Source organism: Strongyloides ratti, scaffold srae_scaffold0000003, assembly GCF_001040885.1.
Source record: "Strongyloides ratti genome assembly S_ratti_ED321, scaffold srae_scaffold0000003".
NCBI lineage: Eukaryota > Metazoa > Nematoda > Chromadorea > Rhabditida > Strongyloididae > Strongyloides > Strongyloides ratti.
Window position 1 is genome coordinate 104,077 of NW_020171521.1, and position 24,324 is coordinate 128,400.

General features: G+C 23.5%; 4 protein-coding genes across 4 annotated transcripts; 2 read left to right on the forward strand and 2 right to left on the reverse strand.

The window, feature by feature from the left end:
• Positions 1 to 13: 13 nt before the first annotated feature.
• Positions 14 to 1,727, forward strand: SRAE_0000046200 (Zinc finger, CCHC-type domain-containing protein; the record flags this gene model as incomplete). The annotated part of the gene is made up of 2 exons (XM_024646355.1): positions 14 to 239; positions 1,363 to 1,727. 2 exons carry the CDS (start codon positions 14 to 16, stop codon positions 1,725 to 1,727), a joined length of 591 nt encoding a protein of 196 aa, XP_024500545.1.
• Positions 1,728 to 2,104: 377 nt separating this feature from the next.
• SRAE_0000046300 (Reverse transcriptase domain and Integrase,catalytic core domain and Ribonuclease H-like domain-containing protein) lies at positions 2,105 to 5,082 on the forward strand (the record flags this gene model as incomplete). Its single annotated transcript, XM_024646356.1, has 4 exons — positions 2,105 to 2,210; positions 2,337 to 2,895; positions 3,040 to 3,907; positions 4,021 to 5,082. 4 exons carry the CDS (start codon positions 2,105 to 2,107, stop codon positions 5,080 to 5,082), a joined length of 2,595 nt encoding a protein of 864 aa, XP_024500546.1.
• Positions 5,083 to 6,634: 1,552 nt separating this feature from the next.
• SRAE_0000046400 (Protein mesh) lies at positions 6,635 to 10,947 on the reverse strand (the record flags this gene model as incomplete). The annotated part of the gene is made up of 3 exons (XM_024646357.1): positions 6,635 to 6,802; positions 6,846 to 9,681; positions 9,899 to 10,947. The coding sequence occupies 3 exons, from the start codon at positions 10,945 to 10,947 to the stop codon at positions 6,635 to 6,637; spliced, it is 4,053 nt and encodes a 1,350-aa protein (XP_024500547.1).
• Positions 10,948 to 15,348: 4,401 nt separating this feature from the next.
• On the reverse strand, positions 15,349 to 20,298 carry SRAE_0000046500 (von Willebrand factor, type A domain-containing protein; the record flags this gene model as incomplete). Its single annotated transcript, XM_024646358.1, has 5 exons — positions 15,349 to 15,909; positions 16,169 to 18,447; positions 18,494 to 19,300; positions 19,340 to 20,161; positions 20,211 to 20,298. 5 exons carry the CDS (start codon positions 20,296 to 20,298, stop codon positions 15,349 to 15,351), a joined length of 4,557 nt encoding a protein of 1,518 aa, XP_024500548.1.
• Between the last annotated feature and the right edge of the window lie 4,026 nt (positions 20,299 to 24,324).

The following is a 24,324-nucleotide window of genomic DNA, read 5'->3' on the forward strand; positions in this document are numbered from 1 at the left end:
TTAAAGTAGTTGTATGCCGAATTTTTCAAGCACAGTACAAAGACAAGAAATTAAAAAAATTGTTGAAGATGTACTGGAAGGACTTGAAACAACAGTAGAATACGAAGATTTAGGAAAAGAATTCTTAGAAGAACTAGTTCAATTTGCCAATTTAAGCGATAGAAGAAGAATTGTAACTGTGAAGAAGAAATTGGGACTTAGAACGACAATTAGAAAAGAAAATTTGAATATTGAAAAAGGTAATATTAGGTCATTTAAAAAGTTTTGAGCCTCACTATAATGTAGTTAATATTTTTTTCTAATAATACCGCCATTATTCGACATTACCCTCCTCAAGCTTAATGCTTTTTTTTTTTATCTAGATTCCATAGCTTCTATAACCTCTTTGAAGTAATTTTCTTCAAGACCTTCAAATAGCTATCTACATCTTTTGAAGCTCTTCAATTGATGAAAATCGCTTTCCACTTAAAACTTTTTCGAATCTAGAAAACAAATAAAAGTCAGATGAAGCTAAATCTGGAAAATAGAGTGGATGTAACAATAATTCGTAGCTTAAACTTGAGATTTTTGATAATAAAGCTAAAAAACGTATGAGCACGCGCATTGTTCATGGTAGAAAATATTTCAAAATCCAATGGTTTTAAATATCAATAACTGATAAAAAAAATTGTCTTATCAGTTAGGTTTTTTTTTATAGTGATAAAAAAAAGTTTTTCTTTAAGATAGACTATATAATGGTTTTATTTTTTAATGACTAATGTCTTAGACTCAAAACTTTTCGAATGACCTAATATAATAGACGTGGAAGTAACGAAAAAAGAAGTAGAAACAAATTTGGAAGTGATAGAAATAACTAGAGAAATGCCAGATTATATAGGAAAAGTAAAAATGTTTGAGAACACTGCCTGAGATATTAGGCCTTGGCTGAATCGGCTGGGAAGAGCCATGATTCTTCAAAAGACAGTGGAAAAGGAGAAAGCACTGATACTAATAACGTTGGTTGGAGATGAAATTGTGGCCAATATCAAAAAGAAGATAAAGAAAAAACCAGAAATAACAAACAAGAAAATATGTGAATTTCTTAGGAATCGCTATGACAGACAACTAGTCAGATCAACAATAAAGTCAAGACTGAAGAACTTTAAAGTAGAGCCGATGTCACCGAAATTTGGAGATCAACAGAAAGAATTTGCAGAGCTGATTAGAAAAACACAACTAAATGCTTCTGAAGAAGCAATTATAGAAACGCAATGTAAAAGAATATAAAGAGAAGTGGAAGAATAGGACTCATTATGGAACAAGACAACAAGTCAAGAATAGAGATCGTCTTCAGAATTAATTTCGGCATTTGTAACAACTTAGGATCATTTAAAAAAAAACGCAAAAACTTGAGAAAGAAGAATAATGTAAATCATAACCGTCTAGAAGGTCACTTTGAGAAGCAGCAGAATGATAGAACTAGAATCAAGAAACCTCTTGTATGTTTTGACTGTGGTGAAAATGGACACATGAGATTTGAATGTCCTAAGAAAGGAAAAACAGAACCTTTCATACAATCAAAAGTATGTGAAATCAAGAAAGCTAAGACAGGTCCAAAACTGGAGTACGTGGAGCCTATGAATTTAGATAAACGGTTAAAGCTGATTTTTTTGAATAAAAGTGAAATGAAAGATCTTGGTGAAGATGTAACACTTCCAACATTAATCAAGTACATGAATGATTCTTAAAGTAAGTATAAATCAAGCTTAGCTTTAATTGATGAAGGAGTTAATAAAACTCCTATTACTTACAACATGGCAGAAACCATGGGATGGAATATTGATGAATTAGATAAAGTGAAAATAAGACTAGCAGGAAACGTAGAAGGAACATTAAAGAAATGTTATAAGATAAAAATATTGCTAATTCAAGTAGAATTTGAAGTAGAGTTATGAGTTTGTGTCGAAACCACAAGAAGAAAAGATGAACGCTATGGAATAACTTAAGGTAGTGATTTTTTAGATATGAAGAGAGTAACAGTACATCATGGCCAAAATAAAATGTCAATAGATTGTATAATATATATCACGGAATCAAGCATAAAGATTGGGAAAATTGAAAACTGATGGATGACAGAAAGAAACTCAAGGAGTTGCTAATCGCCACACATCCAATGGTATTTGGAGAAAATAAAGAACCTTGCACTATTGAAATACCAAAATTTCAATTTAGTAAACAGGAAGTGCTAAAACATTTTTTATTTTCAGTAAAACCTGAAATGAAAGAAGCTGTTCAAGAACAAATAGAAACTTGGAAAAAACAAGATATAATTGCACCTTGTTTATGACCACATTCAGTATTGAATCTGATTGCTGTACCAAAACTTTCAACGGTTGAAAAAAAAGGCATAAGAGTTTGTCTGGATGCACGTCCTATTAATGAAATTACCTGTAGATTTAAATATCTAATTTCGGCTATAGATGGAATTTTGCAGAGACACAAAAGTCATAAATGGTATACAGTAATAGATTGTGCTCAATATTTTCTACAACTTAAAATTCAAGATGATGATATGCTATATTTATCTTTTAAGGATATGAAAAAGAGCGTAATGATGTTTCAGCGTCTCCCTTTTGAGACAAAAAATGCTTCATTTTACGCCCAGAGAGTCACTGATTTCTTGATAGAAAATAAAAGTGCATCTGGTTATATAGATGATTTGTTAATATCAACAGATTCATCTTTAGAAGAACATGCCATAGAGGTCGGAAAATTATTATCAAACATGGAAAACATGAGAGTTAAAGCTAATCATGATAAATTCAAATTCGCACTGAAAAAAGTATTAGTTTTAGGTCATCATTTAGATGCAGTAGGTTCTAGACCTAAGAAGGATGCTATTAAGGCTTGGAGAGAGTATAAAACACCAAATTCTTGGTAAGCAGTACGACGTTTCACTGGTGGAGTAACTTATTTCAAGTCACACATACCAGCATTATCAATTCACTTAAAAGATCTTCATGTTGTAGAAAATAATCGTGAAAAATTTACATGGACGAGAAAATTAGATGAAAGTTTCCAAAAAGCTAAGAATGCAGTATGCAAAGCTATGAAAACATATAGAATAGATGATTCTAAACCATTAATATTATTTACAGATGCATCACAAGAAAAGGTTACGGCGGCATTGGTACAACAAATGAATAATGAGGTGGACTCATATGTATCAATAGTTTTTTTCAGCAAAATACTATCAAAACGTGTCAAACCATTATCAGCTGTAGTTATTGAAACCAAGGCGATTCAACAAGAAATCCTACATTTTTCGAAAACTATTGCAGGGAATGAAGTCATTATTTACAGCGACCATAAATTATTGACCACTTGCAAGAAACCAAGTCAGAATTTAGAAATTGAAATGTTAATGGAAGAAATAGCAAGAAGAGGAATGAGAATTCTTTACCGAAAGGGAACTAAGAATGAGTTAGTTGATGCATTATCTCGCACAACATACAAGAGTCTACAAATGCCAACAGAGGACAGAATAATTCAGACCACAAAATTATGGAAAACATTACACGACAAAGAAAATATGGACAACATTTCAACAGAGACAACCGCTGGGAATCTGGTAGGTGTGGACTTAAAAACCTGTTGTGTTTTTTTACATCACGGATTACCAACTAATATCTCAACATATTTTCAAGATATTGGTAGACTTAATAGAAGCGGTGGATTGTCCTTCTCTATCTTATACAGTACTTCTTCTGCAGTTGCGTCCCTTAAAAGTATACTGACAGTTGAAAACTTCAACACTACTTGCAGAAGATCAGCTTCAGTATCTACATTTTCTGAGTTTTCCGAATCTGGTAATATTACAAGTTCTGCAAAAAGTAAATACAACAGATGTAAATTGGGTTATTCCAAAGTCTAAAAAAGATGACGAATATGAAATTGTAGAAAGTGGGCAGAAAAACTTTCTTGATATGCTAAACAAAGAATCAAATAACTGTTTACATAATCCGTATCTAAAATATTTAGATAACACGTAAGTCTACAAATATGGCAAAAGAGGTAGTAGTATCTAAGATGATAAAAGAGATTACAAAAGAAGTATTGAAAGTGTTTCAAAAATATTATGATCAATTAGGTCATCCTAGTTATGAAAGAAGTTTCATAATGATAAACAAAGAATTAATATCTCGTAAGGAAATGAGAAAAATTTATAGGAAGTACCTAGAAGAATGTGAGATATGTGCCAAACTAAAAAAAAAACGCAAGAACAAGGAGAAAAATTTGAGTAGACATAAAAAGTTGAGTCTAGAAGCAATGAATGAATTACAAATGGATTTACTAGGTCTAGTGAAAGGGAGTATGAATGATTATCAACATGTATTAGAATTAATTGACCGGGCTACAAGATATCTTTTTTTAATAAACTTAAGAACTAAGAGTACCGAAGAAATTTACAGAAAACTAACGGAGAGAGTGTTTGGAGTGTTTGGAATTTCTAGAATTTTTACAAGTGACAGAGCGAAATCATTTGAGAGTCTATTATACAAGGGAACTTTAATAAACTTTGGGTGTTCACACCATCATGAAAGTCAGGCACTGATTAAGAGAACATTCAGAACAATTGAAAGAAGTTTCAAAGCAATGGCGCTTCAAATGAATGAATCATTATGGGACAATTTGACTACAATGGTATGTTTAAATAATAATATATCATACCACACAGTATTGAAGAAGAAACCAGCTAAGTTGTTTTTAGTTTATATTCCAAGATTACCATTTGCAGCAAAAGGCAAAGAGTTAAAGAAATACAACTATTCACTGGAGAGGCAAAATGAAATAGATAAAGCTCGCCGTGTGTCTTATGAGATACTGAAAGCACTGCAAGAAACTCCTGCAGACAGAGAGGAAGGTTTAAAAGTGGGAATGACAGTCAAAATGAAGGAAGCTGCCAGAAACCAAATCAAATTTGAACCTTCACAAGCATATGTAATAACTGAAAAAAAATCACTATATGTTTACTTGAAAGTTGAGGGAGCCAAAAGAAGGCCTATAAAACGCCATGTCAAAAACTTGATTATAATTGATTGAATGGAGGAGATGTAAACAAATGAAAAAATATTTATTAAATAAAAATAATAATTTAAATAAAGATAAAATTTAAATATATAAAATATTAGATTGTATCATATGAAATGCATGTTTTGTCATTGTGCGATTTTTTAGCTGGAATATTTTAATAACTAGCTATGTTTTAATAAAGCTAAGCATTTTATCAGATTCCTATGAATCTTCTCTAAAAAATGACATATGTATTATGCCGAAATAGGAAGTTAACTGTTTCTTACTTTAATTTATTTACAATGTCTTTTATGCGCAGATTTCACAAAAGTTTTTTTTGAGGTTAAAATGAAGTAAATGTTGCAAAATAAAAAAAATTTTTTTAATAATCTTTTAGAGGTGAATCTTTTTATTGCTTTTATTTAAAAAAAATTTAAAAAGATTCAGCGCGTGAAATAAGAAGCTTCAGAACGCGCAGTAGGAAGAATAATTTCATTTTTCAATAAAAACGTCTTAAAGCACGATTTTTAAGCTTTTTTTAAACAAATGTTTAGAAAAGTATCTGAAGTTTAATTATTTACAAGATCTAAAGTTTCTAAACATTTGTAGCTAATTAAATGCTCAAAAATATAGATCAAACGTTTACCGCCAATGTTGAACATAAAACAAGCACTTCATCGTTTTGAAGTCTGTTTTATCAACTTTTTAAGGAAAGAATGATTCATTTTTTAAATGAAACATTATCTATACTAATAATTGGATTCTATGCAGCAAAAAAAATTTAATTTGAATAATTCTTTTCATAAAAAGTTAGCCATAAATTACAGTAAGCTCAAAAACAAGAATATGGTAGCATTTTGGTAGTTTTTTGAAAAAATTGTGCACTTAAGATTTATGAAACTTAGTAAAACCTGTTGAAACTAAGAGTATTGAATTCATTTGTACATAATTATCAAAAATTAAAAAAAATATTCTTAGGAAACATCTTTTTTTAGCATAAATTAACAGTTAAAATAATTTTACGAGCAAAGTCTCATCTATAAATTTCAAAAACCATTCTCCAAAAACTGAAGAAGACAAATTGTGAATCTCTCTTTTACCCTCCATATATCTCTAACCTTGCACAAACATAGCCTCATTTTTCTAAAAATTTAATTTATTCTTGAAGAAGAAATTCTTCAAAAACTATTGGTTTTTAGAATCTGTCTTTGAAGATTTTATTACCTCTAGTTTTTAAAGTTTTTATTCTAAACGTTTAAAAAGCTAATTATACGATAATAAAAATGTGGTAAATCTAATGAATGTTATTAGAAGAAAAAATATTAATTTTCCACTGAGTTATGCGTGTTTGAAAATGTTCTAAAAAAAGATGCATTTCATTTTGGACAGCCTGATATATTTATAAAATAATTAAAATTGTAAGTTAAAAAAAAACTTTTTAATGTTATTATTTATTTATTTTTTTTAAATTATTAAAACAACAACGAAAAAAATTATTTATTATTTAATTTTTTTTAAAACATAAAAAGTAAATTGCGTAAATATATAAAAATTAGGAAGATCTTTTATATTTTGACTTAAATTAGATAGCAGAAGATCCAAATATATTTGTATTTTTATTTGTGTTATAATTTGATATTGGTGGTGTTGAAGAAAACTGTTGTTTTGACGTTTTTTGTTGTATTGGTTGATTAAAAGCACTTCCAGTACCAAAACCTCTTACTGATTCATTAACACTAGGTGGTGCATTCTAAAAATATTAATTTAAATTTAGTATTATAAAATCAACTTACAAAACGTTGTTTATTATTAAAATTACTATCATTGTAAGGTAATTTTGAAGAATATGGTGAAAATGCTAAACCAGAACCAAAACCTTTTGATGGTTGTAATTGTTTTACAATACCATTATTTATATTATCATTAGAAATACTAAAATTATTTGTATCTTCTCTACTTAATAATGATTTTTTTGGACTATCATTATCTAATGTAACTATTCTTTTTTTTATAGCTTTAATATTTTTACCCTTTTCTATAGAATTCTTTTCTTTTTCTTTTCTTTTACTCCATAATATACAAAATATTATTGTAAATAATAATAAAAATCCAAAAATACTTAATAAAGCTGTCATCCATTTTAAACCAATTTCTAAATTTCTATTTCTACACCATACCCAATATCCTTCTGACCATATTGATGTATTTCTACATGTTCTTACTAAATCACCATGAGCATAATAATTTGGTTTACATGAAAATGTTACTGTATCACCTTCTAAATAATTAGCAGCTGGAGGTGTTTTTATAACACCTTGTCCTTTCATTAAAGGTCCACATGATTTAAGTAATTTTGAACCTTTTTTTTGAAGACCTATAAATGATTTATGTTTTTGAAGTGTTGTTGTAGCAATTTCTCTATTACCAGTTAACATATAATCATATTCACATGGTTTAACTTCCATACAAGTAACTTTAACTTGATCCATAGTAAATACTCTTGAAGCATTAATAGATATAGTTTGTGGCCAAAATGTTGGAATATAATCAGATGAAGCAAATAAAGAAGGATTATAAATTGGTTTAAAAGCATCTTGAAAAAGTGGTGTTCCTATACGATCATTACTACCATCAATAATCCATTTTTGACCAAATTGTTCATATATTTGTTGTGTTGTTGATTGTGTATATGTATCTCCTGTTGCTCTCATTGTTGTTCCAGTTATTGTCATTAAATCATCTGAAGAATCTTTATTATATGTACCTAATAATCCCATTGTTGTATAACATTGTTCTTGATTATTTGTATTTGTTATTGTTCCTGGATTTTGTCCACTTTTACAAGTTGAATTATATGATGGTGGTAAAAATACCATTACATCTAACATTCCATTACTTTCAGATACTTTAACACCAGCACCAGAATTTAACATAACTACTATTTCAGACATATCCATATTAAGAAGAGGACTTCTTAAATTAATACCATTAAATTGCTGAAATTTCCATTGTGGTTGATCAAAAAATCTTCTTACACCATCAACATAAACATCTGTTCGATATCTCCAACGACGCATTGGTTTACGTGCAAAAATTTGTACAATACTACTTGAATTTTCTTGAATAGCTACACCAGTAACAACAGTAGCATTAACATTTGAATGCCATAATGTTTCATCAGGTTGTTCAAGACGTACCTGAACCATTAATTTATGAATTGGATTTTCAGACATAGTTAAAACATAATATCCTTTTCCAGGAAATGTATATTTTAATCCATCATATGTTACAATATGTGGTTCTCCATAAATATAACCAGCTACTGGTGGTTTATAATCTTGGCATCCATTTGTCATTCTTCTCCAATAATAAAATTCACAATGTTGAGCATAATGACAACACATTTGATATGGAAGTATATCATTTTGATAATGACTTAAACTAGGTATAAATGGTGGATTTTTATATGGATATGCTCCAAATGGATGTGCACGAGATGGTGTTCCTGGTTGAAAATATGTTGTATAATCACCATCAGGTTCCCAATCATCTGTAAACATAAGATATCCTTCAAAATCATAACAACATACTTGTGCAGCACCTGTCCATGTTGGACTAACACTTTGTATACAATGTTGTGCACCTTTATTATAAGGACAACTAGTATCACCATCCATATCACATGTCATATCAGGCATAAATCTTCCTAAATCAAGTAATGCTTGTGATAAAATACATGGACAAATATAATTTCCTTGAGTAAGATCAGCAATAAAATTTCTTCTTTTACCATCATATTCAAACCAATCAATACAAAGAGTTGTTGCCCAATTAGCTCCTAATGCTTGTTCCCATATTGGTCGATAATACCAAGGAAATGGTGTTATACCACTCCATAAAACACCATCTTCTATATCAGATAATGCTACTTGAACAAAACCAAAATGAAATTTATCTGATGCACCATATAACATATTAGTTCTTGATAATTGTGTTGGTTTAAATGTATATGATCCTGTATTACCAATACTTTTTGCTATAATATCAACTTTTTCAAAATGACTTCTATCAGCATCTTCCCAATATCCCCATAATGATATATCTATTCGAGCACTAGTGCTCCAAGTAAGATTAAGATATTGCCATGCCATTGATAATTGATCAGCATAAGGTTGATTCCATCTATTAATACTTTTTTCAACATCATCTTTTAATTTAACTTGTGGTGGAGAACGATGTGGTGACATAACATAAAATTTACCAGTAAATGGAAAACTAGCTCCACCATCACGACTCATTCTAACAATAACAAGACCTGTTTTATGAAATATTGGCATTATACATCGAGCTCTAGCAACTGATATTCTTTTACAGTCAACAACCCATGATTCAAAAGACATTTTAACAGAATCTTTTTCTCTTAAACATGGACCTGAAATATTGACTGCTATACCACCTTGCATTGGTCCCCATGGTGGAGCTGTTAAAACTCCACCTGTTGAAGCATTTGAACATCCACCAGGAATTATTACTTCATCAATTCTATGAATCCAACGTCCTGGTGTTACACCATTAGAAAAATATCCTAATTTCCATACACGTCCTTCACCAGAATATGGTAATGGATACCTTAAAAAAAAAAACTATTATTATTTAAAACAAAAAAATAATTTAAAAAAATGATAAATTATTATTAATTAACAATGTTAATTTAATAAAATATAATAAAAATTTAAATATTAATATTATTAGTTATATACAACTATGTTTAAAAAAATATATAATATTTTAAATATAAAAATTATTAAATAAATATTATATTTTTAATAATATATTAATAACTTACCATCCAGTACCATTACCACCATTAAAACCAACCATAGCAGGTTGTTTACCACCAAAACCATTTAAACCACCAGCATCAGTACTTGAAGTCCAGTTAAGACGGGCATAATTAAAAATAGCAAAAGTTCTTATTTCATCTGTAGCAATAACAAGTTGAAAAGTATTTTGCCAATCTTTAACATAATCAAATTGAGATACATCTAAAGCTCTTGGAGCTCCACCATATGCCATACGATACCATGTTACAATAAATGCATGTTCTGCTCTCCAACCATTTGCTCCTGTATAACCTTCTTGAACATCTCTAGTTATGTTATCTAAAAGATATGGATCTATTACCATTCCTGGTTGATTTATTCTACCAGGCATTTGCCTTTTTTTTCTTTTTTTACCAAATGTATTTGTATTATAATTTATATTAGTTTGTTGATTATTTATTTGTTGTTGAGAATTATAATTAATATTATTTCCACTAGAACTTATACTTTGTGGATTATAAGGATTAAAAAATTCATCATCATCAAGTCTTGGTCTATGAACAGATCTAAAAAATACATTAGATATTTTAACATTTCCTATTCTTTGAAATGCAGCATCAGCATAAAAAGGTGCTATAAATGAATGATCTCTTTCTTTTGGCCATTCAGGATTAGGAAAAGTAAATGGTGGTAATTGAAAAGATGGTTGAGCAAATGAAACAAAACCCATTGGATAAACAAAAGTATAATTAAAACGATATCCAAAATATGGACAATCAAATCCAAGATTTGTTTGAGTTTCTCTTCCTGCTTGACCCATTAATTCATTATCTAATGTCCATTTTCCAAATGGATATAAAATTGATTGCCATCCTTCATCATATCTAACATCATAATCAGCTTTTTCCATATTTTTAACATATGTTTGAAAATTTTCTCTAGCTAATTGTCTTTTTTTTCTAATTTTTTCTGAATAAGCAAAATCTTCTTTAGATTCTTTTTCAAAAATTTTTTCTAATTTTGCTTGAAACTCCATTTCACTTGTTATTTCATTATTTTCTTCATCTATCATACATGTTTGATAATTTTTATTAGAACAAATTTGTTGAATTAAATTATTTTCATATATTTTAGCATTAACAGATAAATTTATAGTATAAAAGTATAAAAAAAATAATAACATTACTATTAGAGATACATTTTTTAATCTTCCCATAATTTTTTTTTTAATAAAAACTAAAAAATAATTAATTTTAAATTTTGATCAATATAAATAATTTTAATTTATTAATTAAAAAATATATCATAAAATAGATAATATTAAAATAAATATGTTACTATTAAAAATAATTTAAATATATGTAATTAAAAGTCTTAATAATTAACAGGATAACAAAATAATTTCATTTAAAAAAAAAATAAGAGTATTATAATGTTTTAATTTATTCTTATCAAACAATAATAATATACATTAAAGAATATTTCAATATGTTTATTCTTCATAAAAAGTAATAGCCATATCATTGAAAATATTATAATTATTATCATATCAAAGAAGAAGTTCATATATTTTATGATACTTTTTCTTATCTTTACTTTATGTGTATGTATTTAATGTAGATGTATTTATGTCATTAAAATAATTCATAACTGATTAAATATAAAAGATTTATTACTAAAATTTGTATTAATTGTTTTTATTATAATATTATTTTAAAATATTTTAATTATTAATATTATTATAAAAAAATATTTTTAAATTATATTTTTTTTTATAATTAATCTTTAAATTAAATTTTATTTTGAAAAATATTTATTAATAAATGTTGTTAAGAAGTACATATAATGTATTTATTTTTCTGATAAGGTGGTCTAAAAAGATAAACTATTATCTATAATATATTAAAAAGTATTAATAATATTACTAGTAGAAAAATTTAACTACCAAACATAGCATACTTTTCATATTTGAGAAAAATTTAATATGTATATAATAATATAAAATTTTCAATTTTAAAAATATTGTTGAAGTAAAAAAAAAGTTTTCGTTTTTATAAAAGAACAAAATTGTAGCATACCAGTATTTTTATTAACATATATATCATATAAAATTTTGTGTAATTTCTATAATTTGTGATGTTTAAAAGATATCTAAGTTAATTTTATTTAAATTTACAATTTTTTAATCTGGTAATTTTATGTTTGTTTTAAAAAATATTTTAACACTTTAAGCAAAGCTTAAGCTGAAATATAAAGTCATTTTGAATGTATTAAATTTATAATAATTGTAATTTAAATATTCTAGTTAACTTTTATTATTATTAAGGTTATTCTTCACACTTTTTTCTAAACTTTATAAAGTTTTTTAATTTTGTGTATAAAATATTATTAATTATTTTTTAAAATATTTTTCTGGTTTAATTTAAGTGTAGTTTCTCGTATTGGAAGAATTTTGCAAAATAAAATATTAATTATTAATTTATTTTTATTAAATCAAATATAACATTTATTGTTTTTTTATATTTTTATTTCAAATTTTAAAAAATTTTAAATTAAAAGATTTGTTTTTTTTAAAAACAATATTGATTTGGTATAGTTTCTTTAATTATCTAAAAGCAAAAAAGAAAGTAAATTTTTTTTATTTATAAGTAACTTTCACGGGTCAGAGAATAAAAACATTTATATATTTGTACTATTTGCCTTATGTAGACAAGTTAATATAGATTTTCATCTATTTCTTTGTTTGTTTGGTGTCTGGATATAATAAACAAGTTTTATCTATTTTAAGTTTGTTCTCAAAGTAAATATGTATTTTTGAAATTAGATTAAAAAAATTAGCACTGTGATTTGCAATTTCATGCTTGATTCTACTCTATTTTTTGACCTTTGTTTATGCCTTCTAGAAATCAATATGTTTGATAGAGCCGAGTACAAAAAAAAGTTTTTAATCTTAAGAAATATTTTGTTCATTTTGTTTCCAGCATAAAAACAAAAAAAAGTTTTTTTTTCATTCTTTTGATTTTTTGTATGATTCAAATTGTATCAATACAATAAATTTTAATATGCTTTTGTTGCCTATTTTTATTTCATTAATTTTCAAAAACAATATCTCTATCAACGGTTTTCCATTGTTTTCATTTAACACATCAAAAAATTATTAAAAAATGTGGCTTTAAAAACAATGGCAGTATTGTCGTTGCAAGTTGTATAAACCAAATTAAAAATTATTTGAATTTTCAATGGTCAATAATTTATCTATTAAAAAATTTCATCAAGCAGTTTATTCTGGCTAGCAAAAAAATTTACTTTCTAATTTTAATATCTTTTAGATAATTATTATTAAAACACAAAAAAAAACGCTCATTTTTTATCCTCTTAGATCAATCTAGTACATGCAAAAAATCATTGTCAGTTCTCGTTATTTTATGAATATTCAAATTTGGAATTCAAAAATTCGTCTGTTAAAATGTGTCTTTTGCGTTAAACGATGCGAAGCTTTTCTATATGGAAATATAAAAAAGGGTGTTATATTTTTCAAGTATTAAATAAAAGTTTTTATTATTTTTTAGCAATTTTAATAAAATAGTTAAATAATTCTATTTAAGTTTTTCTAAAATTATTATAATTAACTATTTAATTAATTACACAAAATCAAAAATTTTTGTTTCTATTATTCTTTAAAAATAATTATACTATAAATTAACCTTACTTAAAATAATGTTTTACTGGGAGTAAGATTAGAAATCATACTTCAAATGATTATTAAACGTATATAAAAGTTTATGAAACCAAATAAATATTATTTTATGTATTTTAGTTATATCTTCTTAACTTTAAGTAATACTATATTTTATATATTAAATTGTCTAATTATAAAAGTTATACAAATTTGTTTTAATAAAAATTTTAATATATAAAATATTTTTTTTTACCATATGCTAACAAAAAAAAAATATTACTCAAAGAAAGTATTATATATTTCAAAAAGAATAAAGTGTACAATTTTCTTCATCGCTTTGCGAAATTTATTGTTGTACATTTTGTTAATTAGTAAAAAATTTGAATAATTTTTTCGATCTCATTTTGCATGTACTAGAATGATCTAAGATGATCAAAAATGAGCGTTTTTTTTGTGTGTAAATTTTTTATGCTTGGACCTATTTAAAAGACAAATAAATGAATCTTTAAAAGTTTAAATATTAATAACTCAAAAACTTGTGATCAAAAATGTTAAAAAATTTAAAATGATAAAAATAAGAGTCTTTTTTAACTTCTGTATCAATTTTGAAATCTTATTATGCCATTGAATCCAGATATTAATTTTTTAATGTTTGGACCTATTTAAAAAACAAATAAATATATGTTTAAAAGTTTAAATAATAATAATAATAAAATTTGTGATCAAAAATGTTCCAAATTTGAAAATGATAATAATAAGAATCTTTTCCAACTTCTGAATTAATTTAGTCATATCACTGTTATTATAATTTTACGATGTGATAAAAAAAGTTTCTTAAAACGTTAAACTAAATATAAAAAAAATTATATTTTTTAAGTTGTAAAAAGTTATTTATATTGTAAAAAAGTTTTCAATAACGATAAATTTATATAATAAAAAATTCTTTTTTGTCTCCCTTCTTAGTAAAATACAAAAACAATAATTTTTAACGTAGTTTAAAAATTAATAGAAATTAAAATTCTATCTTAATTCATTATAAAGTAAAATTGTAATCATAGCGTGACGGTTTGGTCATCATTTTTTATCTATTTAAAAGACTGTTAACTGTGTAAAAAAGTGTTTTTAATAATTTTATTTAATTACGTGCCACGTCTAAGATTTATTACTAATTTATTTATGTTAGGGTTGAGATTTAAAAACTCATTCTGAGGTCTCATTTATTGTATTGTAATCTAGGGAGTATAAGTTTCCTCTAAAGTATAGAGGGTGAGTATTTTTGTAATTGTAAAATTTAATATTTAATATTTAGAAATAATTTTTAAAGACGTTATAAAATAAAATCTTATAAAAATCCTCTTCTACAAATTACACCAGAAATAAATCTTAATCTTATTTATTTTCTATAACTTTTATTTATATATTTTTTTAAAGATTCATTAATCTTTGATGACTTTATCTATATATAAAATTTTAATTATGATGGATAAAAAAATATAAAATATTTTTAAGATTGATAGAAGATAGAGAAAGAATATTATTTATTATTAAATGTATTTATTTATTATTTGAATCTATTTAAATAAATTTTAACGAGGTCAATTTTATAATTCATAATCATAATAAATATTTTATTACTTTGCGGAATTTATATTTGATATTTTTTTAATTAGTTGAAAATTTGAATTTATTTTTTTCTTTTTATAAAAATGATCCTTTGATAAAAAGTTATTTTAAAAAATTGAAAATAAGCGTTTTTTATTTCTCCATGTATAAATTAGATTATTAATAAATGTACTAGTCACAATTAAAGTTTTTAACAAAATTAAAAATATCTAAATAACTAAATTCTAATACATTTTTTGATATTTTTGAATAATTAAATGTGTCATTATAAGATAATTTTACCACTGCAAGATGAAACTGTTTGTAGTTTAACTTAATATCATTAACATAATCAAGTGAATCATCAATTTCTTTTTGTTCTTTAGTTAACGTAAATAATATCATTATTGAATTTTGATTAAACGTTGTATTATAATGAGTTTTTTTGGAGTACGATATTTCTTTTTGAAATTTTTGTAAAACTTTATCTATTGTCGGACCACTTGAAGTTGATAATTTTTGAAATGGTACTAGCAAAGACTTGTTACAACTTTTTTTATACATTTCTTTATTCTCTGATATAAAACTTAAAGCACATTTCCATTCTTCAGGTGTTGATATGATAGTTGAAAATGACTTTGGTTGAATTGGAAAAAGTATATTAAACATGTTATCAATATAGTTGATATTTATAGTTGCATTGTTATGAATCATATTCAATTTCTGAGCAATATCAACTAAAATTTTTTTTTGCTAAAATAATTAAGAAATATTAATATTTGAATATTTTTTAACAACATTAACTACTTTTTATTATTATATAATGTAAACCGTTTTAAATAATTTTTTAAGAATATATTTTTCATCAAAAATAATAAAATCTATTTTACGTTAAAAATTAAAAAAAGAGTTAACTATTCTTTTAAGTAATAAAATATTGTAATCTAATTTTAATATCATATATATTATATTTTTAGTTTAGAAACTTAGATTTTAAAATATTTTAACTTACTTTTTCAAAAAGACTGCTAGATACTTCTCCTCTTCCATCTAAAACAAAAAATACATTTGTTCCACACTTTGTAAATGGTATCATAGTCATTGAGATTGAAGTTGTTGAAAATTTTTTACTTGACATTTCAAATGTGCTAGCATTAGAAATATTTAACATTGTTGAAGACATATTTATTTCACTACTTAAGGTTGTACTAGTTATATTTGAATTTTTTATTGTAATTAAATTTGGATAAATAGAAGTCATAATATTTTTTTGAGTAGTTGAAGTTTCTACTGATAATGATGTAGAAGTTAAAATTGATTTTGACTTTGTACTTTTAAAAATTGATGTAGTATAATTATCTGTTAATGAAACTGTCGAACTTTCACAAACATTAATACAGTTTAATGATTTTTTGAAAAATTCACCAATTTTTGATATACTTTCATTCTTCATATTCCATTGAAAAATGTTTGTATTATTTAAAAGTTTAAGATATTTTTTTTCGATTTTAAAGTTTATTAAAATAAAATTTAATGATCCTTTATTTTTTAATCTACTAAAATATTCATCACATCCTAATATTTCATTAAATCTATCTTCAGAAACAAAAATAAAAGTTGAAATATTTTCTGATGTAGGTATTAAATTTAATAGATTAAAAAGTTCATTCATTTTCCAATCATCAAATTTTGTAATATTTTTTAAAAGTTCATCAAAATAATTTTCACTTGAAAATATTTCAAAAGCTTTTACTTTTATTCCTTTATTGTACCGTGATAATGTTACATTTTTTAAATTTATCCTGTTAGAATAAATATTATTAATAATTGTATTTATTTTAGTTTTAAAAACTTCTAATAGTAATGAATTCTTTGATGTCACTAAAGCTATTACAATATTTTTATCACATATAGTCAAAGGTGTTTCATTTATACATAGGGAAGATATTGTTGTACTTAAAATATTTTTTGTATTTCTTTGAATATCTGGACTTGTAATAGTTTCTGTAATTGGAGATATTGTTGATGAATAAATGTATTCAGTATCACATGTTTTAGAATTAATGTAAAAATTTATTAAAGATTCTGTTAGTGATTTATTAAAATTCCATTCAAATACATTCGACGGTAACAATTGAGCTAAATCTAATTTTTGAACTTGATAACCAAGACAAATAAAATTTACATTTCCATATTTTTTCATAGTTTTTATGTATTCAATTGATTTATCAAATTCTGTGGTTGAATTTTTAGAAACAAAAATATATACAGATATTTTTCTGTCATTTATTAAAGCCATACTACTTATTACTTTTAAGATTTTTGATAGTCTAGAACCAGATTTTTGATTTATTTTTTGCAAATTTTTTATAAAATTTTGTTTAGAAGAAATTTTTGATATTGGAAATAATAAATGTGGGTTATAGTCGTACCAAGATAATGAAACAGTATTATAATTATCAATAAATGTTGAAATATTATCTTGAAGAAGACTAATTTGCATATTAAAAGATTCTTTGTTTAATACATCGTTTGTTGAATCTATAATAAAATAAATATCAGAACTACAATTATTTTTTTCATTTAAATAAAATTTTGAAATATTTGGTTTCAATGACGTCGTAGTGTATGTATTAACTTTAAATTTTAAATTGTCTTTTTTTATACTTTCTTGACATACAAAACGGCATTGTGCAATGTCATTAAAAAAAGAAATCATTGAAAAAGTGCTTTTCCAGGAAAAATCCCACATAAAAATTTTAGAACCATTTAATAATTTTAAATCATTCATATTTATATGCTTTCCCATAGCAATAATATTTACTGATCCAAAATTTTTTAAATCATTAATATAACCAATAGATTGTAATAAATCAATTTTTGAAATATTAGAAATATAAAGAAAAATAGAAATATTTTTATTGTTATTTCCATAGTTTTGTAAATATTTATAAATAATATCTTTAAGATGACTTCTTAAATTTCTTCCAGGTTGTTGTTTTATAAGCGAAATGTCATGATCAAAGTCGAATTTTCTTTTAATAGTAGAAAATGGAAAATAAGTTAATGAATTTGAATTGTACCATGATAATGCGATACGTGAATAATCATAAAATAAACTTATAAAATGATCTTTGACAGCTGAAACCATTTTTATAAATTCTGATTTTGATATTAAATCATTTGAAGCATCAAGAATAAATAGAATATCATTTGAACAATTCTTTACCAAAATACCGTTTAGACATTTATTCTTTACATAATAACTTTTTTTTAAATTCTTATTTTTTTCTAAAAAAAATGTTTAATTTTTAAAATAAATTTAAAAAAAACATACTTAAATTTAAATAACTAGAATCATTTTTTACAACATTTTTTAAATAACTCAAAGATTCGTTACTACATTCAGTAGTACAACTCATAGATGCATTTACAAATTTTACAATTTGAATTGCATTGGTACAAGTAAAATCCCAACTATAAACAGCTGTAGGTTTTAAAGTTTCAAGAATATGAATAGGAACTACATTTCCTAAGATTATAAAATTTACATTTCCTTTTTTTTTCAATAAAGAAACATATGGTATTGATTTCATTAATTCATTATTAGATATTTCAGAAATAAAGACAAAAATTGTAATTTTTTTCTTTTGTTCTGGAAGATTATTAATTGAAGATAGTAATTTACTTAAACTTGATCCACGATATTGCTGAATACTATAAAGAATTTTGTCAAATTCTTCTTTATTATTTATTGTTCCATAACTAAAATCAATTGTTGGAAATTTATTGTACCATCCTAAAGCAATTTTGCTATAATCGTTCCATAATGGTTCAATATTATTTTTGATAACTTCTAACTGACGTTCAAATAAATTTGGTGTAAGAGTATCATTTGTAGAATCTATTACCATAACAATATTTCCATCACATATTTGAATTGGTTTTCCAAAAGGACATTGAAATTGTGTCGTTGTTACTAGACTTGATGTTGTTGTAAAAGTAATATTGTTTGTCGGAGATATTCTCCACCTAGTTGTAGATGTAATTAAATTTAAAGTAGATGTACTTTTAATTTTAGTAGATGTTTTTATATTTGATGTTGAAATTTTAGAAATATTTGTAGAAGTTATAATTGGTTTAGCTAAAAAGTTTTTTTATTTTAAATTATAAGATAACTTACTTGTTGAAAATATTTTAGTTATTAAATTTGATGTATATGTACTTATATAATTTTTACAAAAATCTTTACACTTTCTAATACTATTAATAAATTTGCTTAATTTTGAAGCGGTATCAAGTGAAAAATTCCATGTTAAAATTTCATTCGGATTTAAAAGTTTTAAAAATGAAATATTTGGTATATTTTCTAACACAATAAAACTAAGTGAACCTTTATTTTTTAAAATTAAAGCATCGTTTAGAACATTTAAAATATCTGATTCTTCAATTTTTGATACAAAAACTATTGTTGAAATATTTTTAAAATTATCTACGTTAATTTTATTTAGTTGTTTTATTAAACTACTTAAATTTGATCCTTTATTTTGATGTATAAGTGTTAAAAAATATTTAAACTCATCTTCTGTTTCAATTGTTCCAAATGTTGAAGAAGTATAAGCAAGTTCATTATACCATGTTAATGAAATTTTTGTAAAATTATACCAATAATTTATTACATTATTTTTTATAGCATTTATTTGATTCTGAAATAGTTGTGGTGTTAAAATATCTGATGAACTATCTAATGATAAAATAAGTTCATTTTCACATTTTTTTATTACTCTTCCAGAAAGACATGGAGTTATTGTTGTTGTACTTTTAGCAATTGTATTATAATTTTTTGTTGATGATATTTTAGAAATTTTTACTGTAGTCTTACTTTGATTTGAAAATTTTGTTATTAAAGGAGTATTAAAATATTTAGTTGTACTATATATTTTAGTTGTTTTAGTAGAATTATTTAATGGTAATTTAGTCACATTGTAAATATTATTTTTATTATCTAAAGTTTAAAACGTTTTTTTTTTGACTAATTTTTTTCTAAAACTAACCTTTTAATAAAAGAAATAATATAAAAAAAGAACTAAGTGCTAATATAGGCACGCCAATAAAATACGTCCACAGAAATTGTCTATTCATTGTATGAGTCTATTATTTAGCTCTACTAGTTTTAATAAAATGCACTTTATTTAAAAATGCCTAACACAAAAATTAGAGTGCCTTATCTTTACTACTTTTATACTTTATATCATTTATGATAAACTTTTATCATCATTAAAATTACTCTATTACTTTATGTAAATATCAATATTCAAATAATGCATATATATATGAAACTTTAAGTATCTAAGATAAGCTTAACTACAGTTTAAATCGTTTTAAACAAAATTATTTATGATAATTTATTTTTGATTTTACAGTTCTTATCAATAAAAGATTTATAAAAGTAATATCTGTAACTTTTCTCTTAAATATTTTAACGACTTTGTATACATGTAGTATTGTTTGATTTTAAGTGGGTTGTAATACATTATCTCTTAAAGAACTATAAAATACAAATTTTTAAATGTGATTATAATTAATAATTAAATATTTTTTTAATTTTATCGTAATTTATTGTATTTTTAAAAGAAAAACTGACTGTTATAAACAAAAAATAAACATATACAAAAATAAAATATTTGTTTCTGATATAATGACAATAGAAATTGTAAATAAAAAGGAAAAAGAAGATAGTTGAAAAATATATATAAAAGAATAAAAATTATATGGTTGCCATATTTTTATTTAAAATACTTACAAACAAACGGTTTTATAAATAACAAAATATTGTTAAAATACCGAGATTCTCGTGATCTATTAAAAAATCTAAAATTTATGCAACAAAACATTATTTTTATAATTTTATTAAAACATGTTTCTTGAGAAACTCGAGCAATTTAGGACAAGCATTTTTGCAATGTCCTAATTTTTTATGCTTAAATTATGTACTTAGGTGAAGTATAACCTGAGGTAAAATTTTAGTCTCATAGCTCTGTAGTACGAGACGCTGGAGCTATTTTTTTACAAGTGAATTTTTTTAGTTTTCTAAGTGTATTTAATTGATATACCAATGAAAATATGACTTTATATACCTCATTTTTCATTATCTTTTTCAACTAGATACATAGATTTTAAAAATGTTTTAATATAAAAAAATTTTTGTCCGAAAATCATCAAAATTAAAAACCTTCAATCTTGGAAATATTAAAAATGAATTCAACGTTCTTGATAACTCCTAGATACACTTTCACCATATTTGTATTTCCATGGAGAAAAAAGTTATTTATAAAAAAAGTTTAAAAAAATAATACGTTTGCATGCTTAATTTTTATAAAAAAAAAAATTTTTAGCATTGTATTTTAAGTTTTTATAACTTTTTTTTATAATTTTAATGTTTTTGACATTTTGCAGTATTTTTTTAACATTCTCAATGTTATATTACTCCCATATATTAAACCCTTTGGCTTTGAATCCAACGTCTGCTATTACTTTTTTGTTTTCTATTTTATTAGCTTTTAAAGTTTCTAAAATTTTGTAATGTGGTGACATATTTAGAATCTTCCATATTTGAATAAGCTTAAAAAAATCAGTTGGTGTTAAAACATAATTTTTTAAGTTATCTAGGATTTCTTTACTTCAATTAATGCTAAGTTTCTCTTACTTTTTTGCATTAATAAGTTTGTTTTTTTGCACTCAAAACAGATTTTTAAATTTTAAAAATTGTTTTTGTTTTTTGGAAACAAAAAAAAATAATCTATATATTTAAAATAAGTGACCTATGCAAATAACTATTTCTTTTTTGACAATCAATTGAAACCATTGAAGCTTATAATTGTCTTGAACCACTTTCAAATGGTAATACGCGTTAAACATTAAAATAACTTTTCATTTTAATAGAAAGAATATTACAAAATTTTTAAAATAATTTTTAACACCAAACAGTGATATTTTTTATAATGGACGTTTTTTATTTTTATACACTTTTAGTTAATTATAATTTTTTTAATTTATCAATTTTTTAAAATATGCATTTTTGTTATAGATAAAATAGATAGATTTCTTAATAAAGATAAACCATTTTTAATAAAATAACTTTTTTTTGATACATATAAAAAACGCCATTTGATTTTTTTATTTTATAGCGCATAATTAAATATTAAATAGTTTCAAAAATTATCTAGATTATTTTTTTTTATTTTTTTACAAAATTGCTAAATATTTAGTTTCAATATCAAGTAAAAAATAAACTAATAAAAATAATTTAGTTTTACATTTATTTTATCATAAAAAAAAATTATTACATCTTTTCTTTTTTCTAAAGAAAATATCAAAGAGGATGTAACTGTTAAAGAAATAGAATATTATTAATAATTATATTATTTAATATACTTAATATAAATTTTTAAAAAATATAAAATAATTTAAAATGCTTTTCTAATTAGCTCTATAAATTTATCGACAATATATTTTTATTAGCAATTAAAATAAAATAGAAAAAAGTAAAAAAAAATAAAAATAATTAATATATTAATAAAAAAATACGAAATATGATTTTATTGGTTACTGATATTTAACACTAGATTTACCGTCTATTTATATAAATCTATTTTTACAAAAAACAGTCAAAATGACTGGTACTGGTATAAGTGTCAATAACAAAAATTATATTTCTTACTAATATAAATAAAATAACATTAAGTTTATAAAATGTATTATCTACTTATAGCTACAAAATTGATAACATATTTTTTAAAATCAAATTATTAAATTAGTAGTAATTTTGAATTAAAATTGCATGATCAGTCAAAATGACTGCTCTGGTAAATCTTGTGTTAAAGATTGTAACTAAAGGATAATTTTTTAGTCAAAAATTATGTAAAACCATTTTTTAAAAAGATTAACTTAATGAATAATTAAAAAAAAACAATATAATAATGATAAAAATTTTTTTTTATAAAAATTAAGCATTAACATGTTATTTTTAAAAACTTTTTTAAATAACTTTTTTCTTCATAGAAATCCAAATATGGTGAAAGTGTATCTAAGGTTTTCAAGGACGCTGAATTTCAATATGGAATTTAAAAATGCTTATACTTTTTTACAATTTTGAAGATTTTCAATTATGAAGAAAGTTATGGTAGTTTGAATTTTTTTTTATGACCAAATAATGTTTTAAATGTTAATTTATTCATTTTTTTATTATAAGAACAATTTTTGTGGTTATTTTTAACCTTAATACAAAATTTTATGTTAAAATTATTAAAAATAAAAAAGTTATATTTTTGCGTTCTTGAATCTTTTTCCATATCAAGAAGTAATTTTTAAAAAAATAATTACGTTTTTCGTAATCAGCGTGTTTTTCTCTATTAGAAAAGTTTTTTAAACATTTAAAAATTGAAAATGATTTCAACTATTCAATACTCGCTTATAAATATTTAGGATTTAGGATATTTATTAACTTTTTGTTTGTTATAATAATAAGAATGTTATTTTTATAATGTTTAAAAAAATAGTACTAAAAACCTACTTTTAGGTAACAAATGAATTTTAAAGTAAATTATTTAGCTTTAAAATTTTTGATGTGAATCTATAAATGAATTCTAAAAATTATTATAAAAAAAGATTTTTTTTAAAAAAAGACTGTCATTATCAAAAGAAATATGCAATCATCATCGTTGCATCAAATGTAAACGTTATAAATATTAAAAATTTTAAATATTTTAATTAAGTTAAAAAAGTTATTTTTTTTTTATATTCATTTTTGAAATTAAAATAATTTTGAAACTTTTTATATTATATTAAAATTTCATACATGTTATATTGTAACTAAAAGATACTAACAGTTATTGTTAATATTTGTTTTAGAATATAATGTAATTGTATTGTAAAATAAAAGTACTATTATCTTATCAGAAGACAATATTTGAAGTTATTTCAAAAAAGTTAGACATCAACGATGCATACATTTTTTAACAAAATTATACATTTTTTTTGTAATGTGATTTAACAATTAATTAAAAATATAATAATAACAAAGTTTTATTGGAAAGTAAATATTGTTTATATATTTTCATTTCTAAAAAATTATTTTAATGATTTTAATATTAAAAGTTTAACTAAAAA